Genomic DNA, 27,110 nt, shown 5'->3' with positions numbered 1-27,110 from the left:
CACAAAGTCAACCCTCTGCAATTACCATGGCAAGGCCGCCCCTCTGCAGTGACCCAGGAGAGCCATAAGACTATAAATCCCTTCCAGAGTCCTTATTCAGCCATCCCCTCTCCTCTGAGGCCATGAGTGCAAACCTCAGCTCTTCCCGGCGCATTCCTGCTCCCATGATATCCTCCCAATCACATACTCTACAAATCTTCTTTCCACACCAAGATTTCCCATCAAACCCTAACACCCCAGTCTGTTCCCACACCTTAGAGACTTTCCTATACCCTCCAGCATCCCCTGGAGCTTCTTATCAAAGATTCAGAACACTCCATAACTCCCAAACCTGTCTGCACAATAAGCTTGCTAGCACCAGCTATGACCAGTGGCAAATCCTTTCTGTTTACAGTACCCCAGCTGTCCTACCATGCTCTCTGTCAAATCGGTGTCAGCCTTACTGTATCTCCTCCATCATCTCACTTGGCTCCACTCAAAAGCTGCAGTTCAGGCTTGCACAGAACTCTGAGATACTGCCGATCCAAAAGAAAGCATAAAACAAAGTTCTAAGTGCGTTCATCTGCACACACAAAAAGCAGTACTCTATTGAGCAAAGAGACCTAAGAAGAACTCATGATAAAATTACTCCTGGCAACTGATCAGAATTTTACTTTCTCCAAAAACCTATAAAGCAAATAAACCCTGGAGCCTAGGAGTCTCAGGGGAATGGAGAAATTCATGGAATGCCCTCTCACCAAATGAGGCACCGCATCTCTCTGTGGATTTTGAGCCACTTTTAGTAACATGTTCCAATTCAATGAAATTAGCCTCTTCTCTCCCCAGCTCTTACTGTCTGGACCCACTGCACCTTGGATTCCTAAGGAGATCTTCTCTAGCCTCTCCTGATGGCCACCTCATTCTTCCCTTTGTCTTGTACCATCTTTGTTTATCCAGAATAGCTATTTCATCAGCTAAATCTCCAGCTGGAAGGAAAATGGGAATATGAGTAGGAAAGTTAGGAAAAAGTATTAAATGTTGACTTTTCAAATGACTCTTGCTCTGTGTAGAACGGAAGAGGTACATTTCTCAAGAGTGGAGAGCACATTTTATTCATGGAACTCTTAAAAGTTTCTTTTTCAATAAAAGAAAGGAAGCCTTGAAATCATGAAACAAGGAATAAGAATTCCAGAATTCTGTTCAAAAGGCTCATGCTCCCCCCAACAACTTTGGAAACATCTTCTGAAGGTCCATCTCAGACATATGTTTGCCAGAAGGCACACAGCATGTGGTGCAACTGGCCATCCGTTCCTTCCTGTGACTACAGACTTCCGATTCCATACAAAACACACTGCCTCCTTACAACCACTGCACACCCTCCTACACACATCCCCTGCCCCCTTTTCATTTCAAATCTGGATCACTAATATTGAAAGGGACTGGACACACTTGAGAGGCAACTCAAACAGTGACAGAAAAACTGATTTCGGGACATCTGGAAGCTCTAAGTTTGCATGGTAATCTTACTTCAGTTGGGCAGGATAATTTTCCAGAGGGACAATCTTAATTTTGCCACATCAACGTACATCAATTCGATTCTTCCAGCAATCAAGCAAGAAGAACCCACAATTGAGTGTGAAGAAGCTCAGGAAACAATAGAAAGCAACCAACCTACATCAGCTGTTGAAAGTCTGATGCAACGTGGCATAAAACATCCCTTTGCAATGGCAACTAAAGCTCAACAGGAGACCCTTCTGCACTTGCATGTGTTCCAGCACATGAGCGGTGCTGGTATTTTCCCACACTTCCTTCCCTGCTCTGCTTCTTTGTGAACCTAATTGTTATTGACATGAATACCGGATGTAATCTTGTGTTATTCTTAGAAACATTTCAGCTCCCAGCTGAGGCCTAAAGAGATCAGATCCCCATTTTTCAGACTGAATTCCTCTGCTGCTGTTTCAGGAGGCCAGAGGAGTCATCCTGCACAGAGCCGACAGAAATATTCCAAGGAAGATAAAGGGCAACAAGATCCCAAGTCACCCTGCAGAGGGCCTGCCTACAGCATCAGTCAAAGGGACATGGCTATGTATTTGCCAATGGTGCTAGGGTGATAATCCATACCTCTGATAGACTACACGGTAGAGCCATGCCAAGAAAACAGCAATTCGATTAAACTGTGGAGTCTACTGTTCTGTATACCTGTCCTTCTGCTAAGATTGTGGTGGCAAATGCATCTTTTCTATGCACCTCACAGAAAGCTTCTGGTAGCCTAGAGCAGTCATGTACTTTGAACACATTCACTATGATAAACCACTCCTCACATTTGTTAAGACAGATCGGGAAAATAGAAAACATTTTTCAAATAAAACTTATTTTTTATCCTAATAATTCACAATATTTAAAATAAACATGGTAGGAGAACACACAAACCTAATGTGCTCTTCTTCAAATATCAAAATGCAGCTTCACTTTCCTTCCTAAAAATAATATTATTTGGGTTCTGAAATGTTAATGGAGAGACACGAAGAGGAGTCAGGGTTGTAGGCTGACACCTCTGATATTTTCAGCTAAGGAAAAAATCCTGATCCTCAGAATAGCCAGACTTTTAAGTCTCTAATAATATCGTTATTACCCATCTCCCTGGAGGGCATAGAGTATTTGTCTGGAAAACAAAGACTGGAAAATATTTAGGTAGAATACAAGCTAACATGGCACTCTGCTGCCCTTGAGCTATCAGGCTTCATAGGTCATACAGAAAATTACTAAACTGCTATGAAACTCCTCTACAACAAATCATATCAGTGCATACCTTTGCTGTAGCAGATTTGCCTGTTCTCTTACACAGACTACTGCAGTTTCTAAGAAGATTTCTACTAATACTGACTGCTTCCAGCTCCTCAGAGTAGGAGTATCTTCTAACCAGACAATCTGTTGGCCTCTGCACTGCTGGGACACATCAGGCTTCACAGTAAAGCACATCAGGAAACAACTGAAACCACAGGAGAAAAAGATGTTCAGACAGAGCTGGGACTTCAATAGTAAGTAGGTACGTTTCATCTTGTGTCATTCCCCACCCTGCCTCCCCATCAAAAAAAAAAACAAAAAAACAAACCAAGGAAAAGTGTCCCACAGCTTTTTGAGTGAGAATGAACACTTAGGACCATGGAATTAATTTGCACTCTGGGAACCCAGGGCAGGCACAGACACTGAGGAAAAAAGCAGTAGCCAGACAGTGCCCAGCAGCCTGCAGACATCTCACACCTGATGACACTCTGCAGCACCTCAGGGCACGACCACCCCTGGTGACAAAGACCATCCATGCTCTAGCACCAAGTCCTGCTAACTGTCCTTTTGCTAAGGGAACTCCACGTTAGTCTCAGTTTTCACTATTTGCTGGGTAGGGTGCAGAACTACGAGGTTACATATGTCCTGTGCATCTGGAACACTGAGCGCCCAGGAAGTGGATAATGAGTTCTTGTTCATCTTTATAACTTAACGTACTGTAATCTAATCAAGACAAGAAAAAAACATCTGAGCAACCTGCTGCAACATAAGCTTTAAAAACATGAACTGAAAGACATAATGTCATGATTGAAGGTATCCAAAGCTCCCGTCAGGTAAATTCCTTTCTCGTCCAAGCAGCTGATGGCATCCTTCCTGACCAACAGATGTTGCTATCTTCCTTCCATCTGTTGCAGGGCCAAAATACACTCCTCTTTGTTGCTCTTTACAATCAAGTGAATGTTTTCAGCCATGGTTTTATTTCTGTTGGTAAAGACAGCAAAAGTGACGTACAACCACAGACACACAGTACAGCATAATGTCACGATACGCCCTGCATCAGCAGAGTCTCCCAGTGCTCAACTTGGAATGCCACCTTTGATCCCGGCACAGCCCTTGGTGACAGGTCATCGATGGATAACGTGTCCCTCCTTTCTCAGTCTGTTTCAATGGTCTCTTGGCTTTTCTCCAGTCTAGTATTTAGGATTGCCACAACAGTCCTGGGTAAGGACCCCTTCTCCACAGTAATTTGAATACACGTCTCTCCCCCCACCCCCCAGCCTCATCTTCTGCCATGGCAGAGGCCACCTATGGAAAATAAAATAATTATACCAGGAAGACTTTGAACGATTCATCAGGAAACATCAGCTGTTGCAAAGGCTGTGCTTTCTAGATCTGAGAAAGACACCTGAGCATCTATTAACTCTTCACGGTGAAGCTCCCTGTTCACACATGCATCTGAGAGAATCCCATTTTTGCAGGAACGTGGGAGATGCCCATTTGTCTCCATGTCCAGAGCATTTCCATTCTGGTGCCATTCCAAGACAGCTTTGCATTTGTTTAAGTCCTGCTTTTCAGGATCCCTGTGAATCTCTCCATTGGTGTATACTTCTAATGCATACTCACTGATTCGTATGCTGGCGTTCTCTCCATCCCCACCATGTGTGGAAGTCCTAATGCTGGCTGTTCCTGCCTTGAACTGCTCTTTCCTCCCCAGGATATGCTGGCTGATGATTTTACGGAAGGTGTATCGGAACTCCCTGATTCGGTAGGCATAAATTAGAGGATTTACAACCGAGTTGGCATGAGACAGGATAATGGCCAGATACATCAGCCAGAGGGGAGCATGGGCACAATTTGGGCAAAAAAGGGTGAAACAGTTAATAATGTGTAGTGGAAGCCAACAGACTGCAAACAACCCGACAATGATGGCTAAAGACTTGGCTGCATGGACTTCCTTCTGCAAAGTGGAGCGTGAGCGTTCCCCATGCACCATCTTGTTCTCCATCTGCTTGAGCTGCCGTCGGGCTGCCATGAAGATTTTCAAGTAGATACCAAACATGAGAAGAAGAGGAAGCAACACACAGGCAAAGAAGTTGTAGTAGACCATGTACTCCATGGTGACCACAGCCTCAAAGAGACATGCCACCATACTGTTGCTGCAGTTGATGGGAGAGGACTTATTAGCACCCAGCTCTTCAATCTGGGAACGATTGTGCCACCCTAGCATTGGTGTCAAGCCAATGATGAATGATAATACCCAGCAGATGGCAATGATACCTTTGGCTCGAGAGCCCGTCACCAAGCCATTGTACCTGTAAAGAAGAGGAAAAAAAATGGGAATTATGCCAGTGTCATTCAGCAAGCTCTTGACACCCAAACAATGGTCCAGTGCCTCACAAGGAAGAAGAAGACCTGTTTCTCCAGACAGGCCTTTGAACTGCTGTGTAGAACCCACCGAGCCCAGCCTGGACTCCACAGTGACACCGCATGCCAACTACTTCCCTCCTTGCTCTTTTAGGCAGTGAATAGGCTACAGAAGAGCAGGGAAATTAAAATGGTTTCCAGCTATGTACCTTCATTCCACCATGTCACTTGGTCATGCATGCAGATCTTGCAGCCTGTATAACTATCATAACTGTTCTGACCCTTGGTGGTGAAGACCACTATAGCTCCTCTGCCACAGGTACAGATGGCCCCTCCATTCTGCCAAGGAAGCATGCTTCTAGCACAGAATTGCTATGTCTGTCTCACCATTAAATCCATCTGTAAGACAAACAGCACCGAAGAACTGGAGGCACAGTGCCATTGGCATTTTGGTGTCCAGCATCACCAGCCTTCCTTACTGAGACAAGGCCAGAAGTTTTCCTCACTAACCCAGCAAAGCTGATCCTATGCCTTTCTCATAAAACAGGAGTTAAGCTAAGGACAGGAGTTAAACTGAGCTCTGACCACTGCTGCACTGCACACACTAAAGGTAACCTCAGTGATGAAGACATTGATATACCTAGCTCAAGCCAGAGCTCCTAGCAATAAATCCACCAAGATCTGTTGAACAAGACAATAAGCAACATGGTAAGAACCTGACAGGGCAGCCAGGGACCTTTGTTTGTTTGAAATATCAGCCAGTTCCCAAGGCCTCACAGGTTACTGCGAGTCCTGAGCTGACTCCACCAGTTCTTCTCTCTGAAAATGTAAATCAGGGCAACAGTTTAACATTTCAATGCAATTTCCTTTACTTGGTAACACTTAGCATAGAAAGTAGATGGCTGAATTCCCACATTGTCCAGTGTGGGTCCCACACTGTGTTTGACCCTATGCGTCTGCAATCGGACCACAGTAGCTCCAGGCTACCAGTGTTTCCCAGTGCTCCTTCTCCCTCTGCCCCCAGAATTCTCTCAGTAAATAAACAATAATAATACTAATAATCCAACCAGCCACAGAAATCTTTCCATCTCTCAATGAGATAGCTCCTCCCATCGGTTCACACTCCCGTTCTGACACCAGTTCAGAGCAGGGGAAGGGAGATGCTGCTTTCTCCAAGCTCAGCAATGAACGGAGATCTTGCATGCACTTCAAATCCCTGCTGGTGGGCTATGGAAACAACCTGGCTGATATAAAACCTGGCAGGCTCCACCCTCTACTCCACAGCTGCATTTCAAAATCAGAAAAGGAGGAACAGCTGAGGGAGCCAACCGCAATTCCCAGCACTCAAAATACACTGAAATCCACTTTCCAGAAATTAGAGAGGGATTCAGCTGATTCTGGGACATAAAACGTTGTCTCTAGCAAGAGGCAGATCCTACTCAGTGCCTATAGGAGGCTGAGCATGCATGGCATGGATGCTAGCAGGGAAACTGCTTACATTCAGAGCTAATTAACACAGTGAAACAGCATCTGTGCTTTGAAAAATACACTCAGGGAACAAGAGGTTGGCCAAAGGCACTTGGAGCTTTGGAAAAAAAGAAGAAAAAAAAATCACAAAACCCTCCAGCGCTGGAATTGGCTACATCTTGTCAGAGGAATTTTGAAATTGTGCAGCTGCTATCCCACGACTAGAGATGTCCCATCCCTTCCACTAAAAATACATTCATCACTGCTCCAGGCAAACAACCAACCCCCCCCCCGCCCCACTCCAGCTTCTCCCTTCTTCTTACCCTCTGGGGATTCCCATGCAACAAACTTTACAAGGCTTAGGAACAGCACTTTAACCCAAGCAGCCTTCTGCTTCCCAGCTGCACTGTACCAAGCTGGCAGTGCTATCAATTCGTTAGTACATTTTCATAGAGCTCAGCACCTCCAAGGGCTAAGAGCAAAAGCTCACAACACTGTGCATAGCACCTCTCTGGGTGTCCTTCTGGCCCCCAGGCCAAAGCTGCTGCCTGTACCCATAGTGTTGTACAGCTCTGGATGATAAGGCCAGGGTTTTCATGGAGCATCACACAACTTGAGCTGCTGGCACCCCAATGCAGGAGATGCAGCCCACAGAAAGGAGCTGACCTACAGCCCATGCTCTGCATAGCTAGAGAATGACTTTGTAGCATGTCTGATGTGTCCAGACAGCACTGGATTGGCCGTACACAAGTAGTTCTCATGCTTCCTGGAAATACAGGACTTACTACACAAACAACAACTTCTACTGGTGAAATTGCAGGCACAGAGAACACATGTGCAGAGCAGAGATACGCAGGGTGGAGGTGGGCATGTGGCTGGGGTACCCGGCTCCTCCATAAAGTCAAATCTCCTTGTGCAAATACCTGCAAGCATGAATATCTTCCCCCAGATAATTCTGCCTGCCCTGCTGCTCTCCCACCAGAAGACTGAAGCACTGTCCCCATGGGAGCAGCTGCTCTTGGTGAATACACAACTCCCCTGTGCTGCCTAAATTAAATTGGCTGAAGCTGTGATACCTCATGATCCCTGCCTAAGCTCTACCATCAAAATAATGACTCAAGCAGAAAGTGTAGTACATCACCAGCCTGATCCATAAGTCTTGAAACAGGGTGGAAGGCAGAGCTGTATGAGAACCACAGAGCCTTCAAGTAGAGGTTAAAATCCTCCCATCCCCTGCATGATTTGAAGCTGACCTAACTCATCAACACACCATCTGCCTGGTGTGCTGCCTGTCTTCCAAACCCACCTCTGGCTGACAGCACGGCTCCCCGCAGCCAGAAGGCCCCACCACGTGCAGAGCTCACACCAGCCACTGCCACTGCATGGCAAGGGAGCGACGTGCTGCACGTGGAGGGCACTGCACTTCCATCTGAATTCCAGCAGTGCTCAGTGCTTCTGAACAACTCACTGCAAACACTGTTTGCTGAGCACAGGGCCCAGCAGCCCACACCCTGGCAGCTGCAGTCACAGGAGGATATTCTATTCCTATGATACTCATCTGACAATCCCAGATCACTTGAGAAATCTTAGAGCAGGATATCAAACCCAGACCTTCTTGCACACCACCCAAACAACTCTTTCCCAAGACTCAGTCAAGAAACTTGCTCCCTTGCTCCAGATGCTACCTGATACTGGTACTTGATTGTGCTATGGGGACAGGCAGGGTGGGATCCCACAGCCAGGCACAGTGCTCCAAGCAACAGAAGCAATAGTAGTGGGCAGGCACTGCTCTTCTGCTCACAGCACTACCAGCTTCCAGACCACAACCTTGGCAGCAGCAAGTTCCACCGCAGCACACAAAGCCATAGACAACTTGTGTGGCTCTCAAAGCCATGCCTATGGTTGCCTGAAGGAGAAAGCAAGTTATTCTTCTGTACTGGGCTGAATCTGCTTGTCATCTATTTGATGGAATATGAGCACGTGTAGGAAGTGCTTGGCATAAGGTCAAAAGGGTTACGGTGCGTAGGAAAAGCAGCAAGGGAGTCAAAGTGGCAATAAAACATTAAACCACCAATTCACTGATTCACATGCTCATCTACGACCATTTAAGAAAGTCAGCTGTCTCCCAAGTCCCTTCCATTGGAGGACAAGGTCTCCACTTGAAGCTCCTGCAGTTGGCACCGCATGGCAAGCACATGGACTCATGCCACAGGTGAACACCTGAAGCCAGCACACGGAGCAAACAGTAACCTGAGAAAACCTTTCCGTTTGGCTGCAGGAAGAAACACCATCTCTCCTTCCAGTGCATCAGAGCTACCTGTCCTTCACCATGGGAATCTCTGCACCACAAGTGCATGCATAAGAGCACGTGTCTGGGCACGGTGCCCTCGGAGCATTTCCTGGCACCAAAGAGCCTGGAAAGTGGCAATTGTTCTTGGCCCGTGACTTCATCCCGGAGCTCAGACTCGCAGCCAGTTTTGTTTCGAACACCCAGGGGTTTTATATCAGTGAGTGCAGGTTTTCAGGTACCTGCCATGCTAGAGACAGTTTGCATTTAGTCCTACACTGAACAATGGCTTGGCCTCGCTTCCTCGCGAGTGCTTTGTTGCCACTTTCAGAGAGCTACACTTGTATTAAACCTGGCAGGATTCAGCAAATGTCTGAGAACTTTGAAAATCTTCCAAATTTTGTGAAATGCTTTCATTATTTGAACGATAAGATGTTAACAATTTCTTTTTCTTGTATTTTTAAATGTTACCTATGCATGCTTTTCCTCGTGACAATTTTTTGGTGAAGGCTCTTTTAACCACAGAAAATTCATTGTAAGCGTAACACCAATTATGTACTGAGGTGTCCAAAACCAAGCAGAATAAGAAATCTCATTCTTCTGCCTCCTTAATGCTTACAGCTTATTTGTGTGGGTGTATGCAACCACACAAGTATCCACCGAGATGTGTGGTTTGCCTTGGGACAAACTGGGAATGAAACAGTTAAATGAGGAGAAAAAATAGGTTTGGTCCTTTTTTATTCCTCTAGAATATATGAAGGAGATCTCATTTATTTGTAAGAGTAACTAAATCGATACTGGGAATGTCTGATGTTAACTTTCTTACCCTTTGAGGGGGAGAGAGGAGGTATTCCCCTCAAAGGTCTTCCCATTAAAGACCAGGGCAAAAGCATTACACTTTTAATGGGAGAACTTTCTTTCCTCTGGTTTGATGCGTATTTGAGACAACCAGGTATTAGAAAGAAAAAAAATGAGGATGTGAGCAGTCTGAATCACACCCCTTTTCCCTCTTCAGCTAATAGCTTTCACTTTTCCAGCATGTCAGAAGTGATACACCTAAAGTTTATTCACCCATCAATTCTTCCGGGGAAAACAGAATTGACAGCTCCTTCCTTCCTTTTCTAAAAGGACGAACTAATCGAGTATGAGGAGGAGGAGGAACCCACAGATCTACCTATTAGTTTCTGCATCCCATCAGCTCCACTGCTTCTGGGCTGGAAGAGGGTGTGTTCTGTTATTTCTAAAACAAAATAGTGAACAGGTACAGTGCCCAGCACTGGGCGAGTCAAAAAGACTCTGACTTTTTCAGAGTCTCTACTTTGGCTATTCCAGGAAATAAAGCTTTAAAGGTAATACAGTTACAATGCCAAAAAAAAAAAAAAAAAAGGCAGAATTTCATATTTTTAACATCACTTTCCTGGAGAATAATTTTCTACCAGTATGAATGCTTAAACTGTCAGCAAAAGTTTCAGAGTTAATTTATAAGAGTTTGAAAACATTTCACCATTTCAAAACCAGGTCAGATGCAAGCTACCAAAGCCTTCTCTATGTGTGCTTCTTTGAGCCATTTATCACCACACTGGTTTGTGTCCTGAAAATATTCATCAGAATGCAGAAAAGTGAAAACAGTCCAATTTATAGGTACTAATATTGACAGTTTTCCTTTGCAATGAACAGATTCACTTTTCCTTATGACTACACCAACAGTAGAGACTGTAACACAACTGTTCTGTTTGGAAACCAGCAATTAACAGCAATGTTACAGCAGCACCGAGCTGAGATGAGCCTTCAGGAATGACTATGCTGCACTGGTCTACATGGAGAGGTGGACCAGTTCCAAGGAATGGGAGGTTTATGTTAACCAGTGTAAGCTCTGGGTGAGCAATGTATTCACAAGGGACAAAACTAAACTGGACAGGCTGGCACAAAGCAATTTAAACTCAACACAAGAGAGGATATCCACACAACCTCAAAGCTGAGAGCACAATAATCAGAATTGTGTTCTGTTTTTGCAGCCATATTTCTTACTCAGCAGGATAGGCAGCAAGTCTCTCCACTGGTGTGAACATGCTGCATCCTCCTAAGGCCAACACCTCTATAGCGTGGGGCCTGGGGTGGCTGCAATGTGAGGAATGGACATGCCTGAGCAAATATGTGCTTTCCTACTAGATGCAGCACCAAAATCAGTCCAAGTCTTCCTAGCTTCTTCATAGCATGCTGCTTCTCCTCTCTTCATGTTTAATGGATCGCTCAAGAGAATATCCCCAACCACATGCTTTACAAGCCCACTGCAGGAAGGGTCCTCTGTTCCCCTCAGTGGAAAGATCTCCCTGTGCTTCCTGCCCCCACCAGATATTGCTTTAGCTCCACTTTCCTAAAGCAGTCTCACTTGTGCTGCTGGCCAGGGCTCAGAGCACAGATCTGTGAGCATACAGAGTGCTCCTGACTACACACAGAGCAGCAGCTCCCAGGCAGTACAAATCCAGAAACCAAAGCAGCCCCTAAAAATGTGTTTTTTTGTTTTCTCAAATTACAAGGTGAAAAATGCTGCTGCTCATAGGCTTTCCCTTCTGCAGTTCACCTCCAGATCCGCTTTTACTGATGCTCATTCCCCACTAAGGTGCCCCCTCTGCCTTCCAGCCCGCCCTGCTTACCTGAGGGGTATGCGGATCGCAATGATTCTGTCGATGGCAATAGCGAGGAGGCTGAAGATCGAGCTCTGCGTCAAAACCAGGACGAAGCAGGCGATGAAAAGGCAGCCATAGAAGAAGGCACAGAAACCAGTGCTGATGGTGATGGCAAAGGGAATTGCCAGCACTCCCACCGCAATGTCAGCAGCAGCCAGGGACACCACGAAATAGTTGGTGACGTTCTGCAGGTTGCTGTTCAAATAGACTGCCCAGCAGACCAGGACGTTCCCCAGGATGGCCAGCACCGCAATGATCAGTTCCAGGATGATGTAAGCTATGTCTGAGAGGAAGTCTTCTTTCCCATGTACTAGCATGGTGAGAGCGACCAGGCCAACGTGAGAACGTGCCAGAAAAGCTCAGCGTTCATATCTGCAGAGCACTGAAAAGCCAAGACACCTCGAAGCTGTCTGGGGTCTGCAGAGCGCTCGGTGGCCGCCGTGAGGGTGGCTCACACATACACCTTTCTGCACATGGCTGCTGGATGTCTTCACAGGAGCAGGTGTCAAGAGAAAAAAAAACACCGGGGCTCGCTAGCTTCGGCAAGGTGGAGTAACCAGACACACAGCAATTCAAACTCTTGCAGATGAATGGACAGGAGAATATGTCATGTAGCCAAACACTGCACCCCAGGCCACAGAGTTCAACACGACACAGCAAGTGTGCTGTACGTCAGCGTCACTTCGGCTGTGAAGTTTTGTTTCCTGTTGACAGTCACACTGCTAGTCATGGCTTCCCGTCAGACATACCTACCAGCAACATCCTCAGTTCTCTTTCCCTTCTTCTGCCCAAGACTTGGGAAATATTCTCTTCAGCCGAAGCAAACGTTCAACTTCTCTTGTAGTTTCCTTAAAAACAAATAAAATAATAATAATAACCAAAGAAAAACCACATATGCTAAGTAATCAGCTCTACGGCGGAGATGGAAAAAGCAAAATCTCATTAGAGTGGCACATTAAATTGATAACGGATATTAAACAGACCAAGAAGAATACATCATTGGCAAAAATCTCACATTCTGTCTATCCTGAAAGCTGCAGGGCCAGACCCAAGGCTCAGGAAGGCAGTACTTTGCAGTGGTGATGAGAAACAAGAGATGTTTTGTTTTCGAGGCTACCAACTGAGCTGGCACTTCTGCAGCTGCTCGATAGTCTGCCCTGAAACATGAGAGCCCCATTAATTACGCCTTGGCAAGCTCTGTGGCTGCACAGAGGAAAGGTGGAGGAGGCTTTTACATACACCTGTCTCCCTCTGATCACAAACACAGGCTCGGGCCATCACGTGCTGCCCACCCTCACGTACTTTGCACAGAGGTGCACTGCACCAATATGCAGCTCAGCGACGGCACGAATGCGCATTCATAACAGGGGTTCTGCTGCTGGCACACACATTCACACTGTTCCCACACCCCATTTTTCCACCAAGTGCATGCATACTGAAATGCAATTGGCAACAGGGAGAATAAATAGCTTAAGGCATGTCAGACAGCAGTGGCAGTACCTCCCTGCTGGGAATGGACACACAGTACAAGGGTTTTTAGGATGCCTTCCTGCAACACCATCTTTTTGCTCACATAAATCTTTATCCTATAGGCAAACCACTTTATTTGCTAAACCAGCACTGTACTTAGCAGTTTTTTGCATCCATGGATTGATACACTTTGCAGAGAAAGTCAGCTTGATTCTGCAACTCCTACCAGCCAGAAACACATCTAGGATATACTTCTACTAGAAATGCACATGTAGGCACAGTGCCAGCATCACATCTCAGAGTGCACATCCACATTCCTGCATCACACACAAACCTGGGATCACCGTGGTGCAGGGTAACACAACTCCTGTGGCTGCTGTTTCACAGGAATAGGTACACATCACCTACACGCTTACGTGCCTCATCTGCACACTGATCTTGCCAGTACCTCTGCTGTCAGATATGCACACATCTCACCACAGCTTCAGATAAAAAAATTACCAGTAGAGAATACAGTTTTCTGAGATCCACATCACAGTCAAGAGAACTGTTTGCTGTGCAACCCTTTAACCTTCAGACTGGGTCTTAAACCTTGTTCAACAAGCTTTAGCAGCAATATTTTCTCACTAGCAAGAACTGAAAGCATCAGACAGCTGGGAGAGAGAGACTAGCTAATAAACGATCAACTCAGGTTCCCATGCAGCTCACAACTCCAAAACAAATGATTTTTGGTACCTCATACACAAGTGATGGGCCGTGGCCTAACCCAGCAGGTTGCATGCCTCCACAGTTCACTGTTTTGAACTCGGAAACCTAATTTCTCAGGGCAAAATAAAAGGGCAAAGACAGTGATAATAAAAGAAAATATGATTAACTTGTGATTCACATCTGATCTCAGGAATATAATCTAATTTTAGACCTTTCATTGATTTAGAGCTCTACTGCTAATGCAGCATTTGAAAGGAAAGTAAATGGTTCTTGGTGGCTTGGATATGTTTCAAAAACCCAGCTTCTCCTTCACCCCCAACAATCTTTTTTATGTTTTGTTTGGTTTGTGTGGAAGAAATGAACAAAATAGATTAGTTTGTGATATAGCTATTAAGAGAGAGATAAAGATCATCCATTTAATCTTTTCTAAAGAACAAAAACCCCAAGAAGTCTCTATATTGTTTATCTTCCCTTAGCAGAAACCCTGTTTTCCACTGACCTCCCACGGATTGCTTCTACCTTCTGGAATTTCAGGGTTGTTGGCAATGTGCTCCTACATCACTTCTCCAATGTCTGATTGTCCATTTCGAGTCCCAATAGGTTTGTTTCAAGGCACTGATAATGAAATCTCCCCTGCAGCCTGCCTTCCAGAGAAGGAGATCAGAATATCAGATAGGAACAAAGAAAATCGGGAGGGAAAGAAAACAAAGAGCAAGACGAAAAATAAACCACAACACTTTGTGTAAGATAGTAAGAAAGGGACTGGTGGGGGAATGGCAGGCTAAAAGCTGGCAGAAGCCAAAGAAATAACCAAAGGAAAAATAAGACTGTAAGAGAAACACCATGTGTTCGTTAGATGGGTGCAGGCTCCCATGTTCCACAGTACCACGGTTGCAGAGATGTGATGGGGTAACTAACACTGTCAGTGAAACAGGGGATACTCCTCCCAGTTCTAGAGCTTCCTTTGGTTGGATTATGAATTCATTTTAATCTCTCATGCATTTTGTTTTACCTGGCTCTTTCAGTGGCTCACCTCAAACTCGTTTTCCAACAGTACATGGTAACAAACTGCTCCGAAGAGGTCCCCTCATACCAATTATTCAGCATAAAGACAAAGCTGGAATTACTGACAGCTCTGCACATGTTCTGAAAAAGCACAATGCTGGAATCTGAAGCTTAATGACCACACCACATACTCTTTTCTAATACGGCAGTTTTCACCCTTCTACTTCAACAGTTCATTTCAGGGTCCCATGTTAACCCTTCCATTTAGCTTTCAATTTGTTTGGCCCCTTGTTTCCCACTCCACAGCCAGCAGGCTGACTCTTCAGCCTAGCTATTTATTGAGAGGCAATCTGCAAGATGCTATGACCAGAGGAGGACAACATGTCCTTCCACCCCAACCTGCTCCCAGATGGGCTGGAAAACACTTAAGAGAGTTCTGCAGAGCCAGCACATCTCAGAAGAGAAATGACCAGAGGTGAGCAGGTGTCCCAGTCACAACCAAACAACATTTTGTGTCTGCTTCAGCACCAGTGCTTCTTCAGTAACAACTGCTGACAGAAGCAGGAATTGTTCACCACACTATGCCAGCTTGTCAGGGCTCTCACCTACTACTTACAGAGGTGTCACCATTCAGGGGGCTCCCACATCAACCCAAACTTCCCTTGTGTCTTACTGATCTCTCACTGTGCCAGCCTGCTGTAGCTTTCAACAGCATGATACATCTTAAACTGAGGACCTGTTCGTTCTAAAACAAGGAAAGGGCCAATCTTCCTGTGTGTATCACTAGAAACTCATGGCACAGAGACAAAATGAAAGACAGACCACCTAGAAAAGAAGATACATTACAAGACCACTGACTTCATACGAGACTCAAAGGCTCAGCAACCAGGTCTGACAAGACAAAATTAATTAACAACTTGTTTTACTCACTGGGGAAGTGTATACTTAACAGCACGGGCCCTTGAGGGATCAATATTGCAAGGCTCTTTAAACCTAAGAAAAATAATCTGTATCACACAACTTGCTGGACAGCTACAATTAGTATTTCTTCTCAAGCTCATGTTTTGTCTTGTTAATTGGATTAATTCTTCCTTGATACCCTGGGCCATGTTCTGGCTTTCTCCCTCTTATTAAATAAACCTTTATTATTTTTTTTTTTGCCACTCAGAGACCTGTAAAGCTGTTGCTCTGCTCATTTTTAGTCACTTGGAACACTCCGTTCTCTCTCAGATTTCAGCCCCAGTTGAAAAACTGCTCCTTGAAAATTCAATAAGGCACCTGAACAGCATGTTCTCATGAAGCAATTCACCAATGGAGACCAAGCAAGCTTTTGTTTGGCATCTCCAGTTGGCTTTGGACTCAGGTGCTGCCCCTTCACCTTCGTGATCACCTAAAGCATTGAAGTGAGAGCCCTGCTTGCTTCCCACCACCCATCTCCAAAAACACTCATTCCCTGCTCTTGGTCCCTTCAGGCAGCTCACAGGGCCACGGGGGAGCCCTTGCACAGCCTCACTCCATGGGTTGCCATCCAGCACCTCCACCAGACAATGCAGCCCTCCCCAGGTACCAGCTGCCTACAGATCACCTCCCTCTCTAGGAGAAAATCCTTCCATTATCACATGGCTGCAAGCAGAACACCACTGCAGATAAAGCATTCATTTCATAATTTCCAAAGCCTGGAGGGGGGATACTTGTTGCTTCTTATCCTCACTTAACGACCTTCAGCTCAAAAAGAATCTCACTATCTTTTATACTCAAGTCTCTTAGAAAGTTCTCTCTTATTTCTCTAGAGGATCAAGCCACAGCAAGTCAATGTGCACACAGGCACTACACCAAATCACAAACAGCTCAGACTGTAAACAGAGGGAAAAGAGGGAAGACACCAGCATCACTTTTCAGTGCTGCCCACAGGTTTGCTTTCTGAGCCCCCACACAATCTATGAACACGCCTCACTTAGAGCAGCTCCTCCACAGCCCTGAGCCACCACACGAGGGCTGGAGTCAGCCCCACTGCTTCTCCTCCCTTGAAGGATGGAGGAACGCAGCAGGGTGGGGCAGGAAGGAGAGGAGTAAGGAGGCATCACCCTACTAACCAAGACACACTTGTTCTGGTTGCTCTATTTGCTTTATTATTGGCTCTTGGCTAAATGATCTTTAGGTCATCTGCTTACAGTAATAGGAGGAAATTAAATATTAATAATAGACTATTTCCCTCTAGACTGTTCTTGTTAACAAAGGATACAAGTGAAACAAAGCAGGCAAAATTATCAGCACACCATGCTCTTGGTTTTCAGGTACCTGGAGCACCTGCAGCCTCCCTGCATCTTCCTGGAGCAGCAGATATTCCATGTCCTGGCACACCCACCTGCAGGGACACCCAGACAAGTGCAGAACACAGCAGTGTCTCAAAATCCTTCCTCTATCCAAGGGGCTCCACACTGCAGCCTAATCCTTGTGGAACATTGTTTTAGACCTTACCCAAAACAACATCCAAGCCACTGATGTTCTGACTGAAAAAAATGTAGGGGCAAGGTCTTTTTAAGAGCAGAGCTCATCTCCCTTCGCATAGTAAAGTCTTCCAACATTGTGAACCCTGCAGCAGGGCAATGGATCAGCTTTGGAAATCATCTAGAAATACTGAAGAAGATGAAGACTTCAGTTTTGCTAAACTCAGTCTCATCCCCCCCTACAGGAAAACAGTAGCACTCCAAGACCTAAAACCAGCACTCCAGGTACTTGTGAAGGCAAAAGACATGGTTCTTCCAAGACCAGTACTGCCCCTGAACAGGAAGAGGGACAACATTTCTTATGTTTCCATCTCTGCTGCAGCTCAGGACCAAAATGGAGCACATACTCACATCAAGAACAAGCAGGCTGAATGTGGGTGCCAAGCCTTTATCAATGAGGGGATTACTTGAGACACCACAGCTGTGATAGCAACACAACCCAGGAGCAATTGTACCCCTCAAGCCTGTCCCATAGCTCTGTTCTTCCTGTTTATTACCAGCATAAAATCATAAACCAAAAAATCCCAGAAAAAGAAATCCCACTGGACAACAAAGGTCACAGCACCGATGAGCTGGCTAACAGGAACGGCGAATCTGAAACCAATACTTCAGCTTTGCCTCCTGCCCTCCGAGTGCTAGGAGTGGATTAATTTTTATTGCTGTAGCGGAAGAGAGGACTGGAACAGAACACATTTGACCATTATTTTTTCCTAAATGGATGTTATAAATGTTTAAAAACGAGCAAAGGGAAAAAACAACAACAACAACAACAAAAACTCGCTGTAATTATTCCCATTCTAATGGTCACTAAAAGACAGGGAGGGCAAAACTAAGTAAGACTGAATGACCAGCAGTTAAATAAGCCAGATCAAGCAAACAAAAGGAAGAGGGCTCCCTTGTGCCCACTAAAGCAGGCATGATGACATCCTGCCAAGAGGCACAGAAGCATGACGGATTTTCGAGCAAACTATTTGCATCCAGGAGTGGTAATGCTGATCTACCTACAGTGTCATTTCCAAAAATAAAAAATGGAGCATCTGAGTAAACTGTCGTAAGACAGACATGTAAAAAAGCGTAATTAAAACAATGAATCCTGGCAAGAAAGAAGTTACTACTGCCAATATCATTCACAATGTCTCTGAGGATCCATTCTTCCTTTCCTGTGTGAGGAAAGAACTCAAAAGCAAATTTTGCCTCCGCACAGCCCTACCACAACCAGCTGTGTTCACACATAAGAAGCATTTCCTTCAAGAACAAAATAAAACAAATGAGGAAACAGGATTTCAAGAAGAGGTGACCCACTGAGGAATACAGGCTGGGGAGGAATTAGCTCCGAAAATACTTATCCTATTGCTAATGCATCCACTCTGGTATATTTTAACACAGTGAACTTCTCTCCAGATGTGACTTCATCTCTCATTCTTACACAGAGTTTCCAAAAAGACAGTTCAGAATTGGGTACATCTGTTGATTTTGCTGTTTTTATCCAGTTCACAAGCCTGTTTGCCTTCTCTAGCTACAGACTTGCTCTCCACCAGGCCCTGCTCCCTCTGTGGGCTGTGAGCAGCGTTTGCCCAAGTTCTGCTCATGGAGCACCAACTCACAGCTCCAGAGCAGGATGGCCAAGATGCCAGGTCAGCCAGCTCCCCATCATCTTCCACAGCAGAAGGAACGCAGCTCTTGCCATCTCTCCCTGTGTGACTGAAATCCACTCCTCAGCTATCCTTCCCTCTCCTGATGCACAAAGTGAACAATGATGAGCAATATCTACCTACCTCGGAGCCAAAGAAAAGCTCTTTCATCTGTGGATCGTACGCTAACCCCTCCGAGCGAGGGCTGTCACTGTGGCCCCACCAGGAAGCCGCGTTACCACCCAGGTGGTTTGACTCATGCCTACCCAGAGCGTGAAAAGCAGCTGGGCCTCTGCTGGGTTGCAAACGCAGCCCAGTACATCCTTCCTCTCTGCCTCGCCCCCTTCCCTTTATCACTTGGAGCTGTGACACAGCAGCAGCACTTGGCTCATGCTCTGCAGATCCAGCACGCTGGGGTTCCCCAGCCTCTGCCCCCCCACTGGTGGCCACTTCCCCTGCAAGGGCTTCTTGCTGCTCAGTCACCAAAGCTGTACATGTGCTCCTCATGCCCTGCAACACTGCTGGGTTTTGGCCAGCACAAGACACCCCACTTCTTCCTGTGCCCTGGTCCAGTGTGCTTCACCCACTCACCTCACCCCAACTCATCAATCCACTGCCACTGAAACAGCATTCAGACTGACAGCGCTGCGTTGTGTGCTCATCCCAAAAGCAGACAAATGGCAGACTTTCTGCCTGCTTAGTTTGTTTCCACTAATTATTTTTTTAGGTGTTGACCCCACCTTGTTCATCCCCACTTCCTGTGCCACATCTCATCATGTCCTTCATGTCTGCACCTCGTGGCCTCAAATCTATTAAGCCTTCTCAGGGCTCTGCCAACCTCTGTGGATAAAGAGCTGATGCTCTGATGATGTCTCAAGGCCACATGCCATCACTGTCCCTTCCTCTTCTGTTTGCTTTGATTTGCATCACACTCCTCTCACTCTTGCAAAATGACTTGCATCTTTGCCACACCAAAACAAAGTGTTTCTAGAGGTACTGCATGTGACTTCTTTTTCAAATCACTGACAACAATCCATTTTATAAGAACCTTCCAGTGTTGCTGTTCACTGATCCCTAAGTCTCAGGGTTTAGCTGGTGCTTCAAGGACTCTAACAAAGTTCTTCCTTCATTTCCTAAGTCCGTGTGCTGTGGTAAAAGCACATCCGCTGACAGGCAACAGCTTGCTGCTCCTGCCTGCTTCCTCCTCTGCCTCCTTGGGCCAGAGTCACCCAGTTCTGGTGGAGAGAGCACACGCTGCTGGTGAAAACTGCATTTCTAGTCTGCACTTTCCTTCTACATCAAGCCATTGCATGGAGAACCAGCAGACATTTGCAAATCATTTTATGAAGCATTTTACTGGATGAAGCTCTTGCTAGCTGTTTGTGAGCTACAGTGCATCTCTACAGGCTGCAGGAAGACCAGCAGCAAACAGCTTGTTAAAATAGAGATGGCTCTACCACACTGAGGAAGTCGTCCCTTTCTCCTACAAAAACAGAAGATATTTTACATGATAAGAGAAAAAGCTCCAGCTGTACAGGAACCTGCAATCACCATCACAACCAGCTGAGCAAGGACAAACCAAAAAGAAACTGTGGTGTGTGGCTCCAGATACAAAAGATGTGGGTAGAGCAGAAATGAATGCCAGCGAGGCTCCCTCCAAAAGGAACATCTCTCTTCAGGACTGGTAGGAAAACCTACAAAATCCATCAATGAATCCTCTTTCCATTCTTCAGCCCACAAACTCAGCTTCTTACCTTCTATATGTCCTACAAGAGCTAGTACCGTGCAGAGAAGAAGAATCACAGACCACAGTGAATCCCCCTAAATCCTCTATATCTACATATACTACAACCCTGAATGTATTTTACTGGTCAAGCAGAGTATGGACCAGCACTTAAGCAAGCCCCAGGATGGTACAAAACAACAGAATAACTTCCATTAGGTGCGTGACAAAGTCAAAGGCCTTGTTTTCAACAGCTCTAAATAAAGAGTCCTTATTTCTGGGAGGGAAACTCTTTTTGGAATCACGAGTGTTTCAAGAAACCCCTGACCAGGCAGCCATTAGCACAGGTTATTTTTGACCTAAAACTCAAGCCAAAAAACAACTAACTTTTGAGAAGTCAACATGCTTCCCCCACACATGCTCCAAGAATTGTAACGGAGCTGGTGCCTGCCCAAATCGGACTGATGTTATTTTCCATCATCCCATTGAACCTGGGCACTGATCTGTGCATTGGACGTATGTGGAAACTGTAATTATTCCAGTTAATTTCAATCACGTGACTCTTTTCTGAAGTTTGCATTAAACAGCCACATATATATCCGTCAGCTGTTCTTTTATCCTGGGAAATGTTTCCTATAGAAAATGCCAGCTTGTGCCCGAGTCTACAGATCTCCTACTGAGACCAAAGTTGTTATCATCACAGAGTATATTTAACAGCCCTCTTCTCTTGACTCCTTAACCTCAACCAATTCCTACCAGGATCTGACAATCCTATTCTGGGGAAACCTCAGCAGCCAAAATGACAGGTCAGTGTGTAGAAGACTTTCCCAGTACAAGAAGGGGGATGTAGATAACAAGCGAGCATTACAGAACGAGTGAGAATAGAAACACTTAGGCTCCCATCGTAAGAAAAAAAAAAAGAAAGGGAGATAAGAAGTGAGAGAGGGCTTCGTAAAAACAAACCAAAATAACTCCAAAGAAGCAGAAGCGGGAGAAAAATAGAAGAGAAACTGAGATATGAATACTATATGAGGAAAGTACTTATAGCAGGGAAAATAACGAAAACCACCACCTACGAAAGGATGCACTAAAAGAGCAAAATGAGACCAAATTACACTTCCCTCTGTTCAGCAGCACTACTCACCCAAACACGCAGGGCCTCTGCCCAGGGAGATATGCAGACATGACCCCCAGCTGGTGCTGGCTCAGGTCCAGCTGAGCTCCACCAGCCAGCAGCCCCTCTCCTGCCCTCCTTGACAAGCTGCTGAACAGGGAGCCATGACTGTCCCTGTGACAGGGAGTCAGTGAGCTTGGTATCTCATCGAGCTGGCAGATAAAAGAGCCCCAATCTGCAAGTACTGAGAATGGCTGAGTGCCTTCCACCCTGGCTTTGAGTGCAATCACAAATGCTAATCAACAGGAGCCCGGCATGTCATTCGTCACGTCTCCAAGGCTCCAGGAAAACCCCCCTTTCCTCCCCTTGTATCAGCTAGGGACAGGAAGATTCCCTCATCCTCTGCACAAGCGAGCCTTTCCCTCCCCCTATCACTGACTCCAACCATCTCTGCAAGAAGTTTCACTCCCTGATAACTTCTCCATTGTCTCAGATGCATTGTTTGCAAATGTTCCCTAAAAATGCCACAGAAAGTATTCCTTATTCCCGTTTCAGGTTTTTCCACATCCCTGGGTAACACCTGGCTGTTATCTTGTTACCTGTCAGATAGTGATAAACCCGCAGCACGCGACCTCTGACCTATCATCTAAGAGAAACACGATCCATCTTGTAGTTGTCATTCCTTTTCAAGTCCTGTCATCCACTCTCTTATTTATAGTTGTAGCAAATTACTTAGCTTCTTTGGGCTTGAAGAGTGCTATTTTATATATATAAAACGTTACAGAGAGCCCCAAAACAACTTTCCATCCTGACCTTCTGGGCAGAAGATTTACTGCTGCTTTGTAAGCAAGGAGGTTCCAGTACTCCTGCACTTGTCTGTCTTCTGCAGTGCCATTTGCATATACCTTGCACAGGATTCATTATATCTGACAGTACCTGGTGATTACTTTTTTTTTTTAACGTTCTAAAATAATCAACCAATAGATTTAACGAGGAGAAGCATTCTTTCTCCAGAGCAAGACAAACTGAACTGATGGGGTCTGAGTTAGTTGCTTAAATGTACACAGATAGTGAGGTTTAATGACTCCCACCAGAGCCCTGCTGGCAGCTCAGAAAGGCACACATCCCCCTTAGGAGCTCTCCCATCCTGTGCCAGCCCCGCTGATGTCTGTTCAAAGAGCAAGAAGGAACAAAGCTGGTGCTCAAACACATGCCACAGCATTGTTAGCACTCCTGCCTATCACCAGCGGTCCCCCTGAACTCCTCAGTTTTACAGAAGCCATCCTGATGTGTTTGGCTTTTCTCTGACCTTTCCGAAGCTGATGATCTACTCCTTACAGAGTTCAAGTCAAGGAGGGAAAGAGATCATCACACCCTTACTAACTCCCACTTACCAATTACCTGCATTCGAAATTCTCTTAGCTCATCCTCTGCAAGTTGCCCACTGAGGTGAGAAATGAGTTATAGCAAAGTTTAAGCTGGACATTGGGTGTTTCCTTCATGCCTGGGAAGTGTGGAGTCTCCACTGCAGGTCCTTTAGGAGAAGGATGGAGACATAGCTGCTGGGAAAGGCACAGAGCTGATTCTGCCTTCGGGCAGTGGCATGGATTAGATGACCTCAAAGTACCTCCTGAGGATACTTTCCATAATTGAGAGTTGTATATGCCATCTGGCCATCCTGATCGAGAGAGGTTTACTTCAGAAAAAAATGTGAAATACAACCAATAATTATTCCTGACTCAGATGCAGCCTTTGTGAGGGGAGAGGCATCTTCTGATTCTGCAGAGGAAACTTGAAGCCTTCAGAGGTTAAACCACATTCTGTGCCCCACCGAGTCACAGTGCTGCCAGTTCTTTACTCCTAATGGACTGAAGCACAACATTTAGCTGTATGAGCAGCTCATTCAGTAGGTGACTTTCTCCTCACTTTTAAAATGAGCAGATACAAGAAGCTGGTACCACTGTGCTCAGGTCACTCGGCCAGGGCTGCTGCAGAAGTAGAACCTAAAGGTGAACCACAGTGTAACCAAGACTTCCGGTCCTAAACAACAGGGGAAAAGGAAAGGGAAAGCTCTCCACTGGATTGTGAGAGCCCTCCCCGATTCCTTGAACCACAGCTCAAGACCTCTTGAGTTTTGCTTAGTGTCCAACAAAAAAAAACGCTTCAATCACCCATCACTATTTTCAGATGGAAAGCCTACGTTTAAGGAGGACCTGGGGAGCAACTGACCATCTGCACGGGGTGAAGAGAATGAACACGAGCAGCTGAAGCCCGCTCAGGTTGAAGGCTGGACTTAGCAGGACAGTGAGAGCAGAGGTGCCACGGGCAGCCCTGGGCTGGAAAGCACCACGCGCTCACAGCTGCACAGAGCAGTGAGACGGAGCGAAGCCACAGCACGCGCTGTCCCACCTCACGTGTGAAAACGTGGGTGGAAAAGTCAAACCAAAGCAGAGCTGAAGCATAGTGAAAATAAGCACTCTGGTGGAAATAAATGCGAAGCCTTAAGCATCCTGTGCTGATGAGATCATAAAGCCTTCAATCATATGGGCAGAAGGGAAGTGGGAAGGTGGGGGCTCCCCTCCGTGCTCAAGGCTGAAGGAGGTGCACTGGGCCAGCTCAGACCCTTTGGAGAAGCAGCTGAAGGGACGAGCAAAGAGCTGCAGCAGTCCCCAGACCTGCGGGACCGAGCTTTTCCCAGTAGTCCTTAAGAGGGCTTAACCACATGGCTCAACACAAAATCCATTATTGGAGATTAAACAAAACGATGAATAGCTTTCAAAAGTTGATTACGTTCAAAAGCAGTAGTGCCAGCAGCCCTTATGGAAATGTCCTACTAAAATCAGCAAAAATAGAAATGCAAACACAGGAGACCTGGGAGGAGGCTTTTCAGCTCGGATCTTCGGTGCCTTTTGAACCCACTGACAGAAGGACAGAAGCTAAAAACATTACGCCTGGGCTGACAGCCCCTCATCTGGCACAGGATCACGCTGACTCCATTTTTCATGTATAAAAATACGTATGGAAAGCCAGGCAGATTATACGTGCGAGAACTGCAGACTTACCCCACGAGCAGCACTAAGGAGGAGTCCTGCTCGCCTCTTTTTCTGCACCCTGCATCAGTCCTTTTGATTTCACAAACACACACACACGTTTGCAGTTTGTACCCACGTGTTTTCTCTTCGCATTCAGAGGTTCATAGCTTTCCTGGCTAATACAGAATGAATCCATCTGCTACGTTAGGCAGGATTTCACTGTCATATCCTTTGTGGTATGATTGACTTCTTCGTTTCATAAAGACTTCCCATTTGTTTTTGGTAGAGATCCTCTGTCTTTCACGGACAGGTATTTCTCCTGCACCCCTAACCCAGTGCAGATACTCCTCACATGCCCACTGGTTGCTATCTCATCCCCGTGTTGCTACCCGGGTGTACGACACGCCGGGGGTCCCTGTGGCAGGAGCTGGCCGTGCTTTCCCTCCCACAGCAGAATGGATTTATCAATTACTACAGTTCTTGAGTTACACAGGCCCGAGACTTACCAACCAGATAAGAAACCTGAAAACAAATACATCCACAGATAGACTTATCTAAGAGTTGACCATCTCCTTAGGAAAATAATTTTAAGCAGTTAAGGCAATTCTATTAACCACTATTTACTAAATGAGTCACGGCATTCCAGTTAACCCTTCCCGTCTCCTCTACAGCCCCTCTACCCAAAACAGTTGGGAAGTCGAGTAGTTCTAAGCTACCCCGCAGCACCTCCGCGCTCAGAGCCGTCCCGGGACACAGCAGCACATTAAAGCGGCTCAAGGACAACACCTACACGACGCAGAGAGCCCTCCCACGCGAGACCCCGCGCACCGCACGCACCTGCTGCTGCCCGCGCCCGTCCCGCGGGGCACGGACCCCGCGCATCCCTCGGCCGCTTCCCCGGCGCTCCGGGCACTGCGCTGAAACTTTCCGCCGCTCGGCACGGGGCTCACCGAGTGAGGGACGGGACGGGACGAGGCTGCGAGCGGGGTCAGCGCCGACTGCTGAGTCCCTGCCCTCTTCCCCTTTGCCCGATCGCAAAGCGCGTGGAAATCTCCTCTGTTAAACAGTCCGGAGAAGTTGACAGGATGCGGGGTGCTCCCGGGGAATCACTATTTTATGATTAATTGCTTTCTAGCACAAATAGCAGCCGGGTGCAGGGGGCAAAGTCCGGCACCTGACGGTCGAGGGAAAAGATCCGCGGGGCACAGCCCCGGGCGAGGGGGTGTGTCGGGCACTGACAGCCGGGAGAGGGCCGGGGCTCCGCAGCGGGACCGGGGAGACGCGGCTCGGAGAGACGGCCCCGCAGCGAGGGGTCGGGGCCGCGGCAAGCACCGCCAGGGGAGTTCAGCCGCCCGAAGCGCTCCCGTCCCGGCTCCCACCCGTCCCCCGCCGCATCACCCACCTGCCCCGGGGCGCCGTACCGCGCCGCTCGGGCCGCGCCCGGAGCCGCGCGCCTCTGCCGGGCGCTGCCCGCTCCCCACGCAGGACGCGGGCGGCCCGGGGCCGGTGGCGCCCCCTGCAGGGCGGAGGGGCGGCGGCGGAGGGGCGGCGCGGAGCCCCCCGGAGAGCGGAGCCGCCGCGGGTTTACCTGGCGGCCGAGGCGCGGCGGGAGGGGAGCGGGGGCTCCACGGCAGCGGGGCGGGCGGGGCGGTGCCGGCGCTCCCAGCGGGACGTCCAGCTGCTGGCGAGAGGGACCTGCGAGTGACGGAAGCGGGTTTTTAGTGAGTCTGAGCGAGCACGGAAAGGAGGGCTTTTCCCACGCGTTGTTTAAGTGTCTCTCTTTCGAGGCTGATAATGCCACCCACCGAGCTGCAGCCCACAGCCGTACCGAGTGGCACTGAGCTCCGAAAAGATGAAGCGGAGAAACCAGCAGCTCCTTCTCTGCTCGGCTGTCATTGCCACCAGCAGCACAGAAGGGAAACCTTGTCCTCGACCACTCTGGAAGAGCTCAAAAATTCCCAGCCATTAAACGTCTGCCAGAAGTGCAACAGACTCTTTTGAGTTGGAAGGGAGCCTTAAAGGCATCTAGTCCAACTCCCCTGCAATGATCAGGGACACCTCCACCTCCACCAGGTGCTCTGAGCCCCTGGGTGTCTCCGGGATTGGGTACTGCTTCCATAGTGGCCTTGCTTCTGCCCAGCACAAGCAGTGCTTTCCTGCTCCCCGATGATGCTCTACAGTCTGTGCTGGGTCTGCACCGCTCCCTCCCAGGGTAATGCTTCCTACAGTTCTCTTAATTTTGCGTGCTCATTGCTTACTTCTGCACACACACAAGTTCACAATTAGCAACTGCTGTTTTACAACGAATTAAGCAGCTGGATAAGATATCTTCCATTCCTACAGTGAGATCTG

General features: G+C 47.0%; 1 protein-coding gene across 2 annotated transcripts; it reads right to left on the bottom strand.

Moving 5' to 3' along the window:
* Window positions 1-602: 602 nt before the first annotated feature.
* ADORA2A (adenosine A2a receptor) lies at window positions 603-26,214 on the bottom strand. Of its 2 annotated transcripts, none has more exons than XM_065738930.1 (3): window positions 26,161-26,214; window positions 11,536-12,416; window positions 603-5,075 (listed from the first exon to the last, which is right to left on the bottom strand). In XM_065738930.1, the coding sequence occupies exons 2-3, from the start codon at window positions 11,883-11,885 to the stop codon at window positions 4,115-4,117; spliced, it is 1,311 nt and encodes a 436-aa protein (XP_065595002.1). In that variant the 5' UTR covers window positions 11,886-12,416; window positions 26,161-26,214; the 3' UTR covers window positions 603-4,114. The 2 variants fall into 2 exon arrangements, with proteins under 2 accessions (XP_065595002.1, XP_065595001.1); XM_065738929.1 differs by lacking the exon at window positions 26,161-26,214 and adding an exon at window positions 25,596-25,610.
* Between the last annotated feature and the right edge of the window lie 896 nt (window positions 26,215-27,110).

This window comes from Cyrtonyx montezumae, unplaced genomic scaffold (assembly GCF_038088225.1).
Source record: "Cyrtonyx montezumae isolate F1298 unplaced genomic scaffold, pur_monq_1.0 scaffold_23, whole genome shotgun sequence".
In the NCBI taxonomy this organism is placed as follows: domain Eukaryota; kingdom Metazoa; phylum Chordata; class Aves; order Galliformes; family Odontophoridae; genus Cyrtonyx; species Cyrtonyx montezumae.
The sequence above is the reverse complement of the archived record's forward strand: the minus strand, read 5'-3'. Positions and strand labels throughout refer to the sequence as shown.